The 17,429-nt window shown below is 33.3% G+C and overlaps 2 protein-coding genes across 4 annotated transcripts; one reads left to right on the plus strand and one right to left on the minus strand.

Moving 5' to 3' along the window:
• Nucleotides 1–2,923: 2,923 nt before the first annotated feature.
• Nucleotides 2,924–13,010, plus strand: LOC108556896 (serine/threonine-protein phosphatase 2A regulatory subunit B'' subunit beta-like). Of its 3 annotated transcripts, XM_017913206.1 has the most exons (10): nt 2,924–3,242; nt 7,324–7,618; nt 7,984–8,499; nt 9,764–10,071; nt 10,135–10,556; nt 10,601–10,887; nt 10,954–11,142; nt 11,606–11,688; nt 11,928–11,952; nt 12,442–12,537. In XM_017913206.1, the coding sequence occupies exons 1-10, from the start codon at nt 3,079–3,081 to the stop codon at nt 12,451–12,453; spliced, it is 2,301 nt and encodes a 766-aa protein (XP_017768695.1). In that variant the 5' UTR covers nt 2,924–3,078; the 3' UTR covers nt 12,454–12,537. The 3 variants fall into 3 exon arrangements, with proteins under 3 accessions (XP_017768695.1, XP_017768693.1, XP_017768694.1); XM_017913204.1 differs by lacking the exon at nt 11,928–11,952 and having other exon boundaries at nt 12,442–13,010; XM_017913205.1 differs by lacking the exon at nt 11,928–11,952 and having other exon boundaries at nt 10,616–10,887; nt 12,442–13,008.
• A 1,318-nt stretch (nt 13,011–14,328) lies between these two features.
• LOC108556897 (histone acetyltransferase KAT2B-like) lies at nt 14,329–17,391 on the minus strand. Its single transcript, XM_017913207.1, has 9 exons — nt 17,045–17,391; nt 16,890–16,980; nt 16,692–16,837; nt 16,054–16,636; nt 15,766–15,998; nt 15,499–15,707; nt 14,982–15,439; nt 14,686–14,925; nt 14,329–14,619 (listed from the first exon to the last, which is right to left on the minus strand). The coding sequence occupies exons 1-9, from the start codon at nt 17,246–17,248 to the stop codon at nt 14,426–14,428; spliced, it is 2,358 nt and encodes a 785-aa protein (XP_017768696.1). The 5' UTR covers nt 17,249–17,391; the 3' UTR covers nt 14,329–14,425.
• Between the last annotated feature and the right edge of the window lie 38 nt (nt 17,392–17,429).

A 17,429-nucleotide genomic window follows, 5' to 3' on the forward strand; every position in this document is an offset into this window, starting at 1 on the left:
TCTTCTTGGTTTTAGTATGATTTATGGAATGTTCATTCACCAATATAAATGACAAATTGTTTTATTATTTTTTAAATGATATTTTGTTATCAGTAATTCCTCATAATTTAATGATGAATATGAATTACTAATTTTACTCTTTTTGTTAAAATATTCTATGATTAATAAAAAAATATATGTTTTTAATTAAATATGTTAAACATCAATTGAAACTCATTCATTATGAGAAATATAAATGAAAATGTTTCATTTCTACTAAATAAATTCTTCTTTGATTGCATTAAGGAACTTAAATGTATGTAGATCAGGGTTTCCCAAACTATGTTCCGTGGATCACTGATGAAATCCTGGAATGAAATAATTACTATATAAATAATCAATGTTTTTTTCTTACTGTTTTTGTATTATGTGTTATTGCTTATCCTACAAAAATAAACAAGGTGTTCCGTGATTTACGAAGTGTTCCGTTGCAGGAAAAGTTTGGGAAACTCTTTTGTAGGCAATAGTAATGTGTTTTTTTTAATATTTTGAAACTTTTCTTCTACAAAATGAATAGAAATCATTATTACTTCTATATTTACTTAATTTATTGATGATTACCATGACTACCTATATTTGTATAAAATTTACTTAAAGTTTAGTTATTTGAATTAATTTTATATCAACGTTTTCAATTTTTTTCTCGCACAACAAAACATATTTATTTGTAATTGTACTGCGACCCAATTGCTAGGAGTATTTCGCAAGTTCCTTGTGACAGCTGTCACCTTGTGTCATTTTACCCTGACTGCTGTCATTTTACGATCAATTAAAAATTTAACACTTAAATAAAGATTTAAGTATTGTCGTTAAAAAAAGTTATTAGTAAAAAAAAAGGTAATGATTTTTTTTTATTAATTAAACGATTTCATTAACCAAGAAATTTATGTAAATTACAATAGTTCTTTTGTATTTACACTATTGTAGTTTTAAAATCATATTGTTTTGAATCTTTAAAAAAAAAAATATTTTTCCGAAACCGAACATTCTTTCCCCGATAATAATAAAGAAAATAAACCGCATCTCTTAAAGCAAAACAAACATTAAATAATTACTAAAAATAGACGTTCTCTGCGTACGCTCAGAAACGTGATACCAAATGGTAACTATGTAACGTACTCGCATTAAGAAAAATCCTTCATTAAATCTTCGCATTATATATATATATTTAATCCTCTTTTCACAAATCTCCAGTAATAACAAAAAGTTGCATATTTTCCTGCTCCGTCGGAATGTTGTTTGTTCAATAAATCATTTGTTTTTATTCAACAAACGTGTAACATTCTTTAATAAACACTCGATTCCAGAACGAATACATTCCAGTTCCATCGAATCCAATTTGTTCCGAATTTATATAATATAAATTCCCTACAATTTGAAACTCTCATTAATAATAATTATTATGATTCGATTAATTTGCATGGAAATTCAATTTCAATTGTGGATCAATTTAATTAATATTTAATTTCAATTCCATTTTATTATTGAATACGCTTTCAATTTATTCGATTTATCAATGAAATCTGATTGAGTTTTCTAAATTTAATACCATTTATTTATTAATCTATTTTATTGGAATTAATTGTCATTTTTTCTCTAACACTTATAATGGAATTTCGCAATTAGTCACAGATTTTATTTAAATGTAGCTTCAATTTATTTGGAAATTGATTTTAAATATAGTTATTGCATTAGATTGAGTTCATTTCTAGAAATAAATTATTGTATTGAAGTAAAAATATTTGTTTACTTTACATAATTTTCCGCAACTTTGGCGCCATGTCTGTAAGTGATATCATTAACAAATTGTTATTTAATCATAATAACAAGATTAAATGCAATAAAATACAATATAACAAATAAGAATATGCATAAAAATCACATTTTTTTTACTAATTTCTCTTTTGGTTCTCTTGAATGCAAAGCATATTTTTTTATGAGATTCGAACAATTCTCCTTCATATCGAATATCGTAATACAGACGACGATTCATAATACGTATTCGAATAGTAATGTAATTTTGCCAATTAGCGACATCTGTGATTCAAATTCAGCAACATACTTTTTGTTACATCCACACTATGAACACAATTAAGAACACTATTGCAAATGTGCTAAAGCTAATTTAAGCTGTGAGGTGTAAAAGAAGCATACACACTGTGTGTAGTATGAGACATAAATATCTGTCAGGTGTACCAATTTCTATTGATCATTTGTAATTCCTAAGATACTAAAACTAAACTAGCATTTGTTCATATTCCTGATAGCTTCACTATAATCTCAAAACAAAAAGTAGTACACAAAATTATTTTTATACAAAAATTATCGTTTTTTTTATACAATCAAATCTCTTTTTGTGCGCTTTTAAAGTCCTCGATTAGTCCGGTTTTAAACAGATTGATATTTCTTTACCAGATTAATTTCATGAACAAATTAAATTAATATTTGGCGCAGAATAGAAATGATTCGGTTCGAAATTATTGTTGGCTAGAAAGTTGCAACTTATTGATTTCTTTTCCGTTTCTTTTCGTCGTACGTTCTTATTAGTTTTTTTTACCTGCTGCTGTTGTTGTCGGATGTATATCTTCCCCCGCACCGACCGTTGTTTGAATCGGAACGTGCGAATCCGAATGCGGTTTTCCTCACCTGCAGAACTTAACGAGCTACAACACCGTCTCCATTATTATTATTATTACTACTATTCATTGTTGCAATGTGGAACGCGATTGGATTATTGAAAGTGCGAAAAGAAATAATGGTTATCGCCTTCTGATGTGGGGATTTAACAATTAAAAACAAATTAAAAAAAAAAGAAAGACTTTCGCCAATTTGCATACATCTACGTTACTTCTTTTTGTTTTCTATTTCATTTGTTTGTAGATTTCCTCTTCGTCTGTGCAACTGAGAGGCGTTCTGTAACGTGCGGAAGTGATCTGAGGGAGGGAGAAGAGCTATGAGGGGTGGTTGTCTTGAGTGCAATTGAGGTGTCCTTGTTGTTTGTTCTTCGTTCGTTCGTTCTTTGCCAAACGGAAGGACTAAATGGCCGCCACGGCTCGAAGGAGAGATCAGGACGAGGATATCGCTGACATCTACAATGAAATTTTCGATCAGGCCGAGGCGATCTATCAGAATTGGATGAGCCGTGGCCTCTCACCAGCAGACCTGATCACATGCCATGCAGCCGGCGATACCTCGAAATTAGGGTAAAATTTACAATTTATATTACACTTCCGCTATTACGTATTCAATGCCAGCCCAAAGCCAGTGCCATCATCATAAACACACTAAGTTACCACACTGCTGTCGCTGATGCCTACATTCATTACTATATGTTGTACTATTTCAACATCGAATTTTCATTTTCAGAAGATCAACAGTTTATAGTTAAGATATTAATCCTTCATGTTTAAATAACAGCATTTAGATATAGTTATTATACAAAAAAAAACTCAGAACTACAAATATCTAAGCAGATAGTTAAAATGTTTAATAGAAATCAAGTTTAATTATACATAGTTTCACCAATTTATTTGACATCCAACGGATTCACGTCTTTTAAATAATGTAACTGATCCTTCATGATTATTTAAACATTCATTTAATATTTCGTCACTTGTCAATGTTGTGACATTTATGACTAATAAATGAAGCTTATTTATACAATATTCCATTATGTCATTTGCTTTTATGTAGTTTAACAACGTATAACATTATAGGAACGAATACAAATAACGACTTTTTAAATAAATTGGTTTTAGAATGTCAACTTTTATACGAAAATGGTGATTTGTTAATTTCAAAGTTTAGATTTCTTTCGTTTAATTTTATTATATAAACTATAAACTTTACAAATGCACATCCATCATCTAGCACAACTTTTTAATATATTAAAGTAGTAGTTCTCAACATTGTTTAAAAAGCCACGTAACAGAAACATGAAGTTGACATAAGTGACACACTTTCATGTAATGAAGCACACTTCTTGAGAAGAGACAGAAATAGTAAAAAATATTAATAAAAGAAGCTTATGTATTTCATTTCTGAAAGCAGAGATAAACATGTCATTGAAATATTTCATATTTAAAAGTAAAACAATAGATTTCGTTCAAATATTTGTGTGCTAGTCCATTTCTAAAAGATCTTCAACGTTTCCTTCAAGAAGATAGTTTAATTCGATTCCAATTTGTTAATTATAGTAGATTAGATTCAAAGTAGATAATTTTATATATATTCAGTGTGCTTAGGTTTGTCCAGTTTAGAATTTTCTTTATACAATCTAGGAGCCTCATGTGTCTCATTTCTAAAACGTCTTCTTAAGTGAATACTTCAATGTTTCCTTCAAGAAGATAGTTTAACTCAATTCCAATTTATTGACTGTAGTAGATTATATACAAAATTGATAATTCTATATATTTTCAGTGTGCTTAGGTTAGTACAGTTTAGAATTTTCTTTATATAATCTAGGAGCTTCTTTTCATGATAAATTACAGCTCCCATTTTATACAGCGAAAATTGATGTTACTAGGAAACATAACATGCGGCTCTTTGGACTTTATTTTAACAGACAATATATTTACTCTAAAAAGGTTGCCGACCTCTAGTCTACTTACTAACTAATATTATTATTTAATAGTCGTAAATAATGAACGAATATACCTACGAATAACAAAAGATACATAGCTTTTAACGGTACATAAATCAGCGAAGTCTCGAAACATAGGAACACCCCAGAGTCCAATAGGCAAGCACAACGTTGATAAACTCTATCCTGCACTTAGAAATACCTTTCCGTCCGACAGAAATAATCTAACTTTAAACCATTGGGGAAATTTTTCCGCTCGTTTTTCGCCACCCCAGGAGACGCATAAATTATTGCATCGGTCATGCATTCTAAATTCGTTTCTAAGCAAACTCAACTGAAGTGCATATTGTACTCGTTTTTTTGTTCCATTAATAGAATTTGTAACTAATTGATTCGAGGAATGTGAAATGCTGCTATTTTCAGTATTTTTTTTTATTGCACACACTTAATTATTGTCTCATTATTGCATTCCACGTGAAATTATATTTCTACCGGTATATTTCAATCCAATCTTATTGATTCCAGCCATTAAAGATCACCATAAACTCTTGCATATGTATCATTAATTATTATGCATTCCTTTTAATTGCCGTATAGTTACTTCTATTATGTATTTCATTCCTTATAAGTCACACAGTTATTGGAATTTTTCTTCTTGATAGTTTCAGAACAAAATTAATCAAATATCAACAATTTTAGTCTGCATTTGATTCCTCAAAAATCATATATTTGTTAGATTTTTTCAATTTTTTATTGATTGTTTTAACATGAAAAAAGTATTAATTACCTTCAATAATTTAGTGCAATATTAATGAATTATCTTTGACTTTATTTTTTATTTCATTTCTCATATATTTATAAGAATTTATCTTTTTGTTATAAACCAGCAGTTCTCAACCTTTGAATTTAATTTTTTAATGAATCGAGAAATGACATTTTGCGGTAAAACGTCAAAAAAATGTTATAAACAATTGAGTCGCAGTATAATTATAACTGCGTTTATAGACGATTTTGACATTGAAATTATGTATTTTTTAAGTTATTGTTAGTACAAGAATCAACTATAATTTTAGTATAGTTTGAAAAGGGATAAACGTAAAAATAAAATGTAATTTTAAATAATATTTTTAGTAAATAATTGAATGAATTAACTATAATTTCAGTATAATGTAAATAAGAGGCAATTTCCTAGAGTAGTGTTCGATATCCTCTGAAATATTCGTGCGTGCATGCAGAAGCAGCATTGGCCTAAATTGCGTTAATTGAAGCCATTTCTAAGCTATTCCGGCTTGTGCATCGAAAACATCACTCATTCAGCACATATATCTTGCATCTACGATTGCATATCCAATCATTTTCCTGTTCTAGTTTAGCTATTATCATCACCCTCGCGTTCCTCTTGAATCGATTTAATCGTATCAAACTATATTGGTTTTTCGATAAATGCATACTGATCCATTTCCTGTTTATGTCATTTCCACACAGCCTTGATTCGACGTTGAATGTTAAGAAATCTTTTTAATAATCGTTGGCGCCGCTTTCTTCAATCCTCCATCGGATGTTAATTTTGTATGCATATTATTCAAATACACCTTTGATCTGAATTCATTTGTAAATTAAAAAAAAAATGTGAATTCAGACGATTGGGGAATGTATAATAATCTCAACCGTGACTAAGACCACTGTTCTTTTGTTTCCTTCGAAACATTTCTTTCCATTAAACACAAAAAAACGTATTCTTTTTTTCCTCGTTCGCTCGTTTAATTGACGGAAGTCCATTGTATGCTTCTTTGGTATATAATTGTTGATTAACAAGAGATTGCGGTTTGTTTTAAATAGAAATAAGGGTATATCGCAATGGCATCTTAATATTTATTTAATTGATGCGTGTTTTTTATATGCAATTTACATTTATTTTACTGCAAAAATCACATTTTTATACACTTATTATTAACAATCATAATATTTATTATCATTTTTACATAATATTTATTGTAATGGTCAGAAGATTAATATTTTAGTTGTTAGTTTGATATTTTTTTTTATAAATTTGGTAATGATAATGTAATAAATTTGTTGGCAAACTTGTACAATCAATTAAAATCAAGTGTTGCTTGGTAGTCATGGTTACTGTTTACTTGACATAGAAGTTACTTAAGTTACTTGGAAATACATCAACAATATATAAAGGTTATTTATTATAAAAGTCCTTTTATGCATTTTCATCATTAAATATAAGAGATTTGTAAAATCAATAACTTATTTGTTATTCAAATCGTCGTCGTCTTTCTACTCAATTAAAAAATCTTTGAATATTTCTTAAATCGAAAATTCTAAAAACTATGTTTATAATTCTATTATTAAATGTATATATTTCATTTCGGCACATAAAATATGGATACATTTGTATTATTTGTATATATAATTTCGTTTAAATCGCTGAAAGACAAATTATGTTATGAATATTTTGCGTACTCGTAAAAATGTTGGCAGAGATAATAAAAACTTTGGAATCTCTTTTTGTCGTAACTTTTAAATAAATACTAATAACATTTGTTTATCATAAAATTTATAATTATCATAAAATTATATAATTATAAACAATAACATATAAAAATCGCATGATACAAGCTCTCATCATCATTAATTATGTCTGTATGTTTGAAATATAGAATTTGATGTATTTCTTTTTCTTTATTTAGATCGATGTTGAAGCCACAGCCACCGGCGAAGCCGTCAATTGAGCTTCTGGCTCAGGCGCCGTCGATGGACAATAACCATTTGAACAAGTTGGTAAAGAACTTCGTTGATGAGGATAAGGCGAGGAACGCGGCTAGAAACATGCCTTCGAGCATCCAGTTTGCCCTTCAGAAATTCGAGAAGAATTCTCAGGCGGAGAATGCGGGGCCCTTCAAGCGCGCCCCTCTGAAGGTGGGACAACCCGCCTCGAACGGTCATCAACAGCAGCAGCAGCAGCAGAAGAGTACAAACTTGCAGGTACGGTACGAATTGGAGGTTGTCTTGAACGATTGCCAATCCCTTCGCATTAGCTATTTCTGTTCGCGGCTAATTTGGGTTATAGATATAATCCCGTCGCCGGGATGGGTATTTTCGTATGCGAACTTTTAATTAGAATAGAATCGCTCAACGCCCGATATCGACATCGATTTATCTTCGTTACTTGGACGATTACACCTTGCAGCAGTTTTAATCTTTTTTTATTTTCGATGCTTGCCCGCTCGCTTCGATCTCTTTCAGTTTTTTGGGACCCGGCGCACGTCGTAATGGGTTATTGGCGTGCGAAAATGCTTGTTCGTGATTGATGGGATTACCAATTAACCTAATTCGCTTGTTGTTCTAAGGTGAAACCGGCGATCGGACAGAAGCCCCAAATTTCCCCGAAGCCTCGATTAGCTGATACCATCGAGATGACCTTACCGGCGGAAAGGTCGCCTCTGCAGACCTGGCCTCTGAAGAACCGCGTGATATCCACGGAGAACGTGAAAAAGACTGTTTCCGGTGGTTCGGCCTCGACCAAACCCTCGATCAACGCGTACCTCGAGGAGGTTGCTGTCGAGGAGAAGAAACTTCTGGCCGCTCTGAAGAATGGAGACGTTCTGAACGAGGACGGCGCCAAAACTGAGGTCACCACCAAATGGGGTCTGAGGAATGCAAGAAGACCTGAACAGCAGGTGCCGCATCCAGAACTGACCACCACGCAGAGGCAGCATCTGCGGCAGACGGCCGTCAATCCTGTTCGGCCCTTCCTGACCAGAGGATCCGTTGCTGAGCGTGTCCTCATCTTCGAGAGATGTCCCAGCGATCTCCTGCTGGACAAGAGAGCGAGGGCGCCCACCGTGCAGCTTCCAAAACCGCAGGTAAACCTCGCGCGCCGTCGGAAAAGAGACCTTGTCGCGTGTTATGTAATCGAGAGCGCGAACGCGACTTGCGTTTGTTTGTTCTCTCCGCAACTGACGTCATGGTTTAAATTAGCCGCCCACGATTGCAGCAGTTCGTAAATCTCTTTTAAACAAATTCAGGACGCATTGTATTATTTACTTAGGAAACTCCTCCACATTTGGCGCATTCAAAAACGTGCCCCCACAAAATACGAACATCGTCCTTATCACATATTAACAATCATTATGATTAATAACTATCTATCTATTAACTACCATATTAATTTAATGACCTCATTTTTCAAAGCCATTTAATTTAAATTCTAATTAAGATATGGTAATTTTTCGTTGGCTTATTTTATTTACAATCCGTTCCGTTCCAACATTAAGTTAATTTGATCGCAATTCAAATAAAATTCTACATCTGAAAAGTAGCTTTACGAAAGTGTTCTAAGATAATAATTTTAATAAATATTCCTTTTAAAGGATGCTTTAAATCCAGATTAGTTTCATTATTATCTAATATTAATAATTTGGTAAACCTCATATTTTACTGTTAATTTGATCTATTCCTAAGTATTTCACTTTCATTGACTTTCATAAGTTAATAAGTCTTATTGTCGTTTTATCAATTTAATTCTTCTATAATAATCACAAACTATCTATATTAATCTATGCAATTAAAAATATCCTAATTAACTAATGATTTTGAAAAACATATTATTAATTCCAATGGATATTTGCTGTTTGCAAAATTTTGATTCTATATAATTTGTACATTGTACAAATTTTGATTAAATTAGTTGATTAATATTGTCAACTTTATTACCATTTATGGGTAAATGTTGTATTTAATATAAACTTCTGGTCATCAATTAATATTAAATCTAATTAATAATGCGTCTATATCTTTAGGTATACAAAATAATAAGCATTTTTCCTCTTCATTTGTGTTCAGAAACGACACCTCCGAGTCCTGTTATTTGTACGTTTCCGTTCGGTCTTCATTTACGTGAGAGTATTTGATGACTCGACGGTCTCAGATTTCTCGGACGAGTTCAAAGAGTCTCTATCGAAATGCTTTCACGTCTCTTTTACTTTAAAATTTAAAAAAAATATTCCATAAAGCAACGGAAATAGAAGAATTATTTATAGTATTACTGAATAGATACTTTTATTGAAATATTTCTTCAAGAATGAAATAAATACATTTTTGTAACATTATGTTTTGTATTATGTGTAGCAACTCCTCAAGCAACAAACTCTTCCACATACAACGCTGCAGCGACACGTGAGGGCCAACAGGAACGTGCACATCCCGAGATTCCATTTCCCAATGGGTAAACCGACGACGCCCGGAACTTTGGAGACCATCCGACAAAGGATTACTAATGCCTTTGCAACGATCGGAGACAGGGCTTTGCGAGAACACTTCGCTGCCTTGACTACAGCCTGCCAACTGCCTCTTTACTGGAAGACCCCATTGTACCTCGCCGCTTGCGCCGACAAAGACAGTTGCACCCTCGAGCAGTTCAACAGCTTCTGGACTACGTGAGTACTTTACCTCGACTACGGAAACGATTCTTGAGACGCTGAAATTTGCATATTCCACAGAATGGCGAGCACATGTCACGATGCCGCCTCCAGGTTCATCCACATCCTGACGCGCGGTAAAAAGAATTGGCTGAGTCCCGAAGACTTCATACCTTTGGTCCAGGACGTGGTGGAAACGCATCCCGGTTTGACCTTCCTCAAGGAAGCCACCGAGTTCCATTCGCGCTACGTGCACACGGTCATCGCCAGGATCTTCTACTGCGTGAACCGTTCCTGGAGCGGACGCATCTCCATCCCCGAGATGCGACGATCCAATCTCCTCAACGTCATCCAGATTCTTGAGGAGGAGGAGGACATCAATCAGGTCACCCAGTACTTCAGCTACGAGCACTTCTACGTCATCTATTGCAAATTCTGGGAGCTGGACAGAGACCACGATCTGTTCATCGACAAGCAGGACATGACCAGACACAATGACCACGGTAGATCCAGCTCGATTCGAATACCTTCACGCTTCATAACCCAGTTTTTACTTGCATAGCTTTATCGAAGAGAATCATCGACCGGATATTCAGCGGGTGCGTCACGCGCGGACAAAGGAAATCACAGCACGACGAGAAGCTCTCCTACTGCGAATTCGTGTGGTTCCTCCTGAGCGAAGAGGACAAGAGACATCCCACCGCCATCGAATATTGGTTCCGGTGCATGGATCTTGATGGAGACGGATACATTTCCATGTACGAATTGGAATATTTCTACGAGGAGCAGATGCATCGCATGGAATTGATCGGAATTGAAACTCTGCCATTCGAGGTAACAAACGCAAAATTGCAATATTTTTATATTCATTTCCTTTTCTTTATTTCTAATATACTTCAGGATTGCCTGTGCCAAATGTTGGACATGGTGAAGCCCGCGGTCGATGGTAAAATAACTCTGAGCGATCTGAAGAAGTGCAAGATGACACCGATCTTCTTCGACACGTTCTTTAATTTAGAGAAGTACCTGGACCACGAACAAAGAGATCCGTTCGCTTCACAGCGCGATCACGACATCGACGGCCAAGAGGTTCGTACCCATTCCTCGCTAAATCCCATCCCTTATTCAATTCATCTGCAATAATACCGTTTCTCTTAAGTGCATTGCACAAATCCCTTCGAGGGAATCCGAAGTAAGTTCAGATTTAATAAACTAAGCTCTACAGAGTAAATTCAATAAACACAATGTACACTTTTTTTTCTAGTCAGGAATTTATTTATTTTTTCTTTAGACTATATACAACAGAGTGGTTAGCAAACTTCTATTAATTGATTGTAAAGTATTGTATTATATATTTCTTCTTTTTTTTACTTAACATCATACAAAAACATAAAGTACCCGAAATGTTTGCGAACCGCTGAATTAGCAGAGCTTTAGTCATTTTAGCTTAAGCATTTTTTCTTATAGATTTAGATGCTTATAGCCTCGACTATCAATTGTATCAAGTGTTAATTTACAACTATTCTTGATTGCGAAATGATCTTTCTTTTAGTTATCGGATTGGGATCGTTATGCGGCCGAAGAATACGAACTTTTGGTTGCGGAGGAAGGAGGCACCGACGATCCGAACAGCCTGTAAGTATCAAACAACATTTCATCGCTATCCTCAATACATTATTCACTACTCGTAATCACATCTGTTTCTCTTTATCATCGCATTTCAATATTTTTTTTTACTCGTTGGTGATTGATCCAAATTTATAATAAAATATTTTGAAAAACGCAAATATAATATTATATATATAATATTTTATTATTGATTTGTGAAAATTCTTGTTGTTATTTAATATATATTATATATTGCTTGTGTTTAGGGAATACGATTGTGGGTTTGATAGGGTAAGAGAACCTGGTGACGATTTCTTTTGGCCACGTTTTTGTATTAACCATAAAAAAAGAGGCTTCTTACTATTAACGCCACAATTAATGATTTAATCGATACTAACGCAGTCTGATTGAGTATCAAATCCTATTTTTATTAATACACAAAATTTTATTTAAAAAATCGTAAAATTTTGTTTTTCAGATTAAGTTTTCACTTTAAATACAAACCATTAACTTAAAATACTAATTTAATAAACAACAGCATTTAATATGAACATATTGAATATTCTATAATATTCGATGTTTGAATAATACAAATACATGAGTGTACAAAAAAATGCTTTTAAGCAGACTGCTTATTCTTCTGATTAAGCATGATTGATATACTAACTTGTTGATAATAATTAACTTTCAAATATACATTTTGCGAGGATGTACACTTGAGCTTTTTCCTTTCTTTCTACACTCGATGTTTACCTAATTTCTGTACTCTTGTATTTGTAGCTCGTTCGATGAGGGAAACAACGAGGAGGACCCTCTGTCCCCGAGTCTGGACGTGGTGCTGGACTTGGACGCACAATGTGGCCTTTCTGACGAGAGCGACGAATGCAGTATTTAGCAATCGCGTGATTCATTTTCGTGAAATTATATTTTGTGTGATGATTGGCATTAGGAAGGAATCGTTATTATTTATTTGTAGTTGATGGACTAATTCGAGGAATCCTCGACGATAGGTGGATATTTTCCAGGGAGGGATTGTATTTAAAAGAAACGAAAAGAAGAGAGAGAGAAAAAAAAACAGTACAACTTTTATACTTGATTAGATGTTTACGTGTTGTAAAGTATTCGGAATCTCAGCCCTAGCTAGAACAAGTAATCGAACGAGTGTGATGTGTGGTAGAATATTGTTTTTTTTATATATATATAATTAATTAATTATTTATTTTATCTTCTAGTCTCTAATCTCGAAAGTACTCAATATCTTTTGTTTCTGACAAACGTATTTTTTTTATATATCTTAAGTATTTAGTATTTGTTACTGCTGCATACTAAATAAAAAGTGACATATCCATGATATGCCCAAGTTCATTAACGTTTTTTGTTAACTTATAACTAAAAAAACATGTTTAATTATTGACAAGTAAAATAATATATTATACTGATTTATTTGTATTATTAGTGAAATATTTAATATTTATCATAATTATTTTACTGTTAAAATAATTGTTTTCTTTTATATTATTATTATTATGGTTATTATAGTAATATTATATAATACTACGCTTTTTTTTTTCTATTTAACTTATAAACAAAAAATATTATTATTATGTTGTATATAAATATATTATATAATTTGAATCGTGTTAGGTCATTATATATATATAATTATCCAATCATAGACTTCGGTTAAGTAATATTAACGATCGCCATTGAGATTTGAGCATACTTAAAAGCACCTTTACTTACATCATTTATATCATAGCAACGACTAAATACGCACAAATTATTTCATACGTTACCATGGTTACTCCCATCATATATAGGTGTGCTCTCATTTTGATAGTATTATTATTTATCTTTCTGTTCTGTTGGTTTTGTTCTATGATTCGGACAACATTTTTTTTCTTATGCTACTACTATATTATTATTATTAAATATATTATAGGTGTTAAATTTATCATCATTGCAACCAATCTCTTTCTTTTTTTTTTATTTTGGTTATATCTATGATGCAATTTAGTATACTTTGTTAAAATTTATATAGTATAGTTTATTAACGTTTTTAATTTGATCGTGTATCGAGTTACTAGTCATTTACATTATTATTATTATTGAATACCTATTATATTAAACAAAAAAGAAATTGTGTAACATTGTATAAAGTTGTTTATTATGTAGATTGAAATACATTAATGGTTTTCTCTATAAATATTGATGAAGCACTCAACTTCCCACAAGAAAATACTTCCATCCAAAACTCATGGCTCTTCTTAATTTCTTCTAAGTGTATATACTCATTCTTGGTGATATTATTACAAAACAAAAGAATACTTAGTAATATCTTAAGAACACAAGTGTTCTTAAAAAATAAAGTTTTTACAACGTAAATTGATATACAAAAAGGTAAGTTTAAGTTCTTTATATTATATTTCTTCTAACCTTAGTTTCGTACTCATCTAAGTTTTTAGTATATTTTCTAATTGTTCTAATTATTGAAAACCTTGCATTATTTGTTTGTTAATGTAATAAGTTGAGAGGTTACGTAATTTAGTAGAAATGAGTATTTTTTTAGATAGCCTTTATTAATTATTAGTAGGATAACATTGGTACAATAAATCATCAAAAAATATTTCACTTTATTGATTACAATTTCAACAAATAATGGTTTGCTGTAAATATATATATTTATATATAATATAATATATATTAGATGTATAAAGATACATCTAAATCTGCCATCTTCAATAAGTATAAAACAACTAACAACCTATTTATCCCACAAACCTAGTTCCTTCATCTTCGTTTGAAAGTACTGCTGCAGATGTACGGCGCACTGGTAGTATTCCGTTTCAGGCGAGTTGTAAATCTTGCAGTTAGTGAAAATTCTCATCATGTCTGCAACGAACAGTCGCCTGGACACGTAATATCTGGCTTTCAATCTTTCGGTCATCGTTTTCAAGTCTATAAGAAAATAAAACAACATGATAAAATTTGTTTTTTTTTTTCAAATCGATTTTTGTCTCTTACCCATGGGATATTTTATGTGGTCGTAATAGTCAGGCACTACATTCTTATCGACGGGTGATTTGAAAGGCCAAGCGGCTTCGTGGTTCTTCACGGCTTGCAAAACCCCCTTTAACATCACAGCCAACGTATCTACATCTTGAGATTCCTCCAGTTGTTGCCCGCCTCTAGTAGCTCTAGCAGCAGGACGCCATCCTGTTTCCTGGATTCCAGGAATTGATTCTATTGGTATATTCCTTACACCTAAAATTTAATATTCAATGAGAAATTGCAATTTCAATTAACATTCGTTAAACTACCTTCTTTGAAAAATGTCAATCCTTGATGAACTTTCGAAACTTTCCTCTGTTGTTGATAGATCAAATGCTTGATGATTTTCTTTTGCTTCATGACGATCGACGTGAATTGGGTGTAAATAATTTTCGGATTCAATTCGCAGTGCATCAGGGTAGCACCTTGGTAATCCTTAATGTATCCCTGATAGATGCCTCGCGACAATTTAATTTCTTTCGAGAAGCCCTGCTTCTCGAAATACCCAATAGCAAACTCATCAGCGAATGTCAAAAAGTGATAGATGTTTTTTCCGATGTGGAAGTCCTTCAGATGATTCATCAAATGAGTGCCGTACCCCTTGACCTGTTCATCAGTGGCGACCGCGCAGAAGACGATTTCAGTGAATCCTTGCGTGGGAAACGTCCGGAAGCAAATTGCACCGATCGGTTGGTTGTCTTTAATCAACGCCAAAGTTCGATGTTTCCTATTAACAGTTAGAAATAACTTATTAAGAATATAATTGCTTTAAGTTTTACAACTTACGGATCAAACAGGAACTGCGTGATGTATTCTTTAGGCATCTTGGGCAATTGGTGCGAGATGACGTTCTGCAAGCCTATTAACCAAAGCATAGTTTGCTTCGTAACAGGTTCTGTTAAACTGTTACCTACGACGTGGAACTCTATGATCTTTTTCTTTTCTTCCAATTTTGCCGCTTCGTCTCTTGCTAACGCTTCTTCTGCGAAAACCATCTATAACAAATACATATTAAATAAATCTGCAAGAAGCTCGCAAGTTCCATCTTATTACATCAGGCCCTGTCATATATTTCGGATCGTCGATGGTGGCTATAATCTCAGCAAGATTTTCAGGAGTCAGATCCTCGAATTGGTCCTCCTGTGCTAACCTCCGGCGTTTCTCACGTACAGGTGTTTCTGGCACTTTAGAGGATTTATCCGTAAAGCTATCCTTGTTCCCGCTCGAGGAAAGCTTCTGAGCTTCGCTCATGGACCTCTTCATTGCAGCAGCCGCCGCCGCAGCCTCTGAAAATATACAACATTATTTCTGCAATTTAATTAACTACAAAATTAAACATACTTTTCAATTTGTTCAATTCGATCAAATTCTGCAGGTGAATGGATGGAGGCGGTTTAAAATCCGGATCCCAAATCGGCGAATTCGGAGCATAAATCTCCGTGTCAAGGGCGTTAAGAAAAGCAGGAAAATGCGTTAAAATCATCACTCTACGTTCCAGAGGCATCCGATCTCTCTCTTGGTAAAACTGGTCCATAATTTGTTTACGAATATGTTTGAAGACAGCCTTCAACAGCGTTTTACCGAACACCATGGTAGTATCATAGTGTCTCAACGAATCGCAAAACGCTGGGACGTGACAGAAGACGAACCAACGAGTGTAAGACTCCTCGTACAAGGATGCTTCATCCCTGCTCAGAACGTGTCTTTGGCTACTCGGTAATGGGAAATCCCATGTGTTCAGGCAATGCAGAAAAATCTTAGCCAGTTCGTACATCGTGTTCCATTCCTGCTGGGTCAAATGCGCGAACTTAAACACCACCAAATTAGTAACAGCTTTATAAATTGAAGGCTTCTCAAATGGTGGTTGGCTGAACAAGGTGTCAATCACAGGTGTGTCCAAAGTTAATATACATTTGCGTAACAACTAAAAACAATATAAAATTAGTAAACATCATTGGAATAATAGAATAGTTACTTACGCTAAATAAATAATTATAAACTTTCTTTGTGTCTGGATTCACTTTATTCTTCATTGCAGTATACATATTTTCCACATCAACCACCATCTTCAGCAGTCGATTCAGTTCATGCTCACTTTGATTGCGAAGATGTGATACATGACATTCTATAACACCAACAATTAACATACAAATATAAGTTGAGCAAACAGTTATTACCTAAAGAATGTTCACATCTGCAAGGGTCATTAAAAGAACTTATGGTAATATTCTCAGTTTTCTTCCATCCTGTACAATTGCAGTTTTCAGCCTGAAATATTGCATAATTAAATCACAAACTTCATTTCAAAAACAAAACACTGATATCTGTTTACCTGACATTTAGAGTATATAGCCAATTTGATCAATTTCTTGTTGTAGGGCAAAGCAAGCACTGCTCTCTTCCTCTGCTGTATGATTTCAAGATTGGTCTGGTATGAGGCTTGCTCCGGTTTGTTACCAATGTTATTGTTGTTGCTGGTCTGTGGTTGTGCACTCTGCTGCACCACCTCCGCAGGGCCACTCGCCTGGTCGGACATGGTGAAAATAAATAATTAAAAACAAAATGAAAATAAACGGTCCTCTTCTTTTCGTCAAAATATGTGTAGCTACATCGAAAGAAATTCTACCAAAATGCTACAAAACTTGTTGACATTTTGGTTATGAAAAAAAAAACAAGCAACAGAAATACTTCGACAATCTTCGACTAACTTCGCAACA

This window comes from Nicrophorus vespilloides, unplaced genomic scaffold (assembly GCF_001412225.1).
Source record: "Nicrophorus vespilloides isolate i.1.1-1 unplaced genomic scaffold, Nicve_v1.0, whole genome shotgun sequence".
NCBI lineage: Eukaryota > Metazoa > Arthropoda > Insecta > Coleoptera > Silphidae > Nicrophorus > Nicrophorus vespilloides.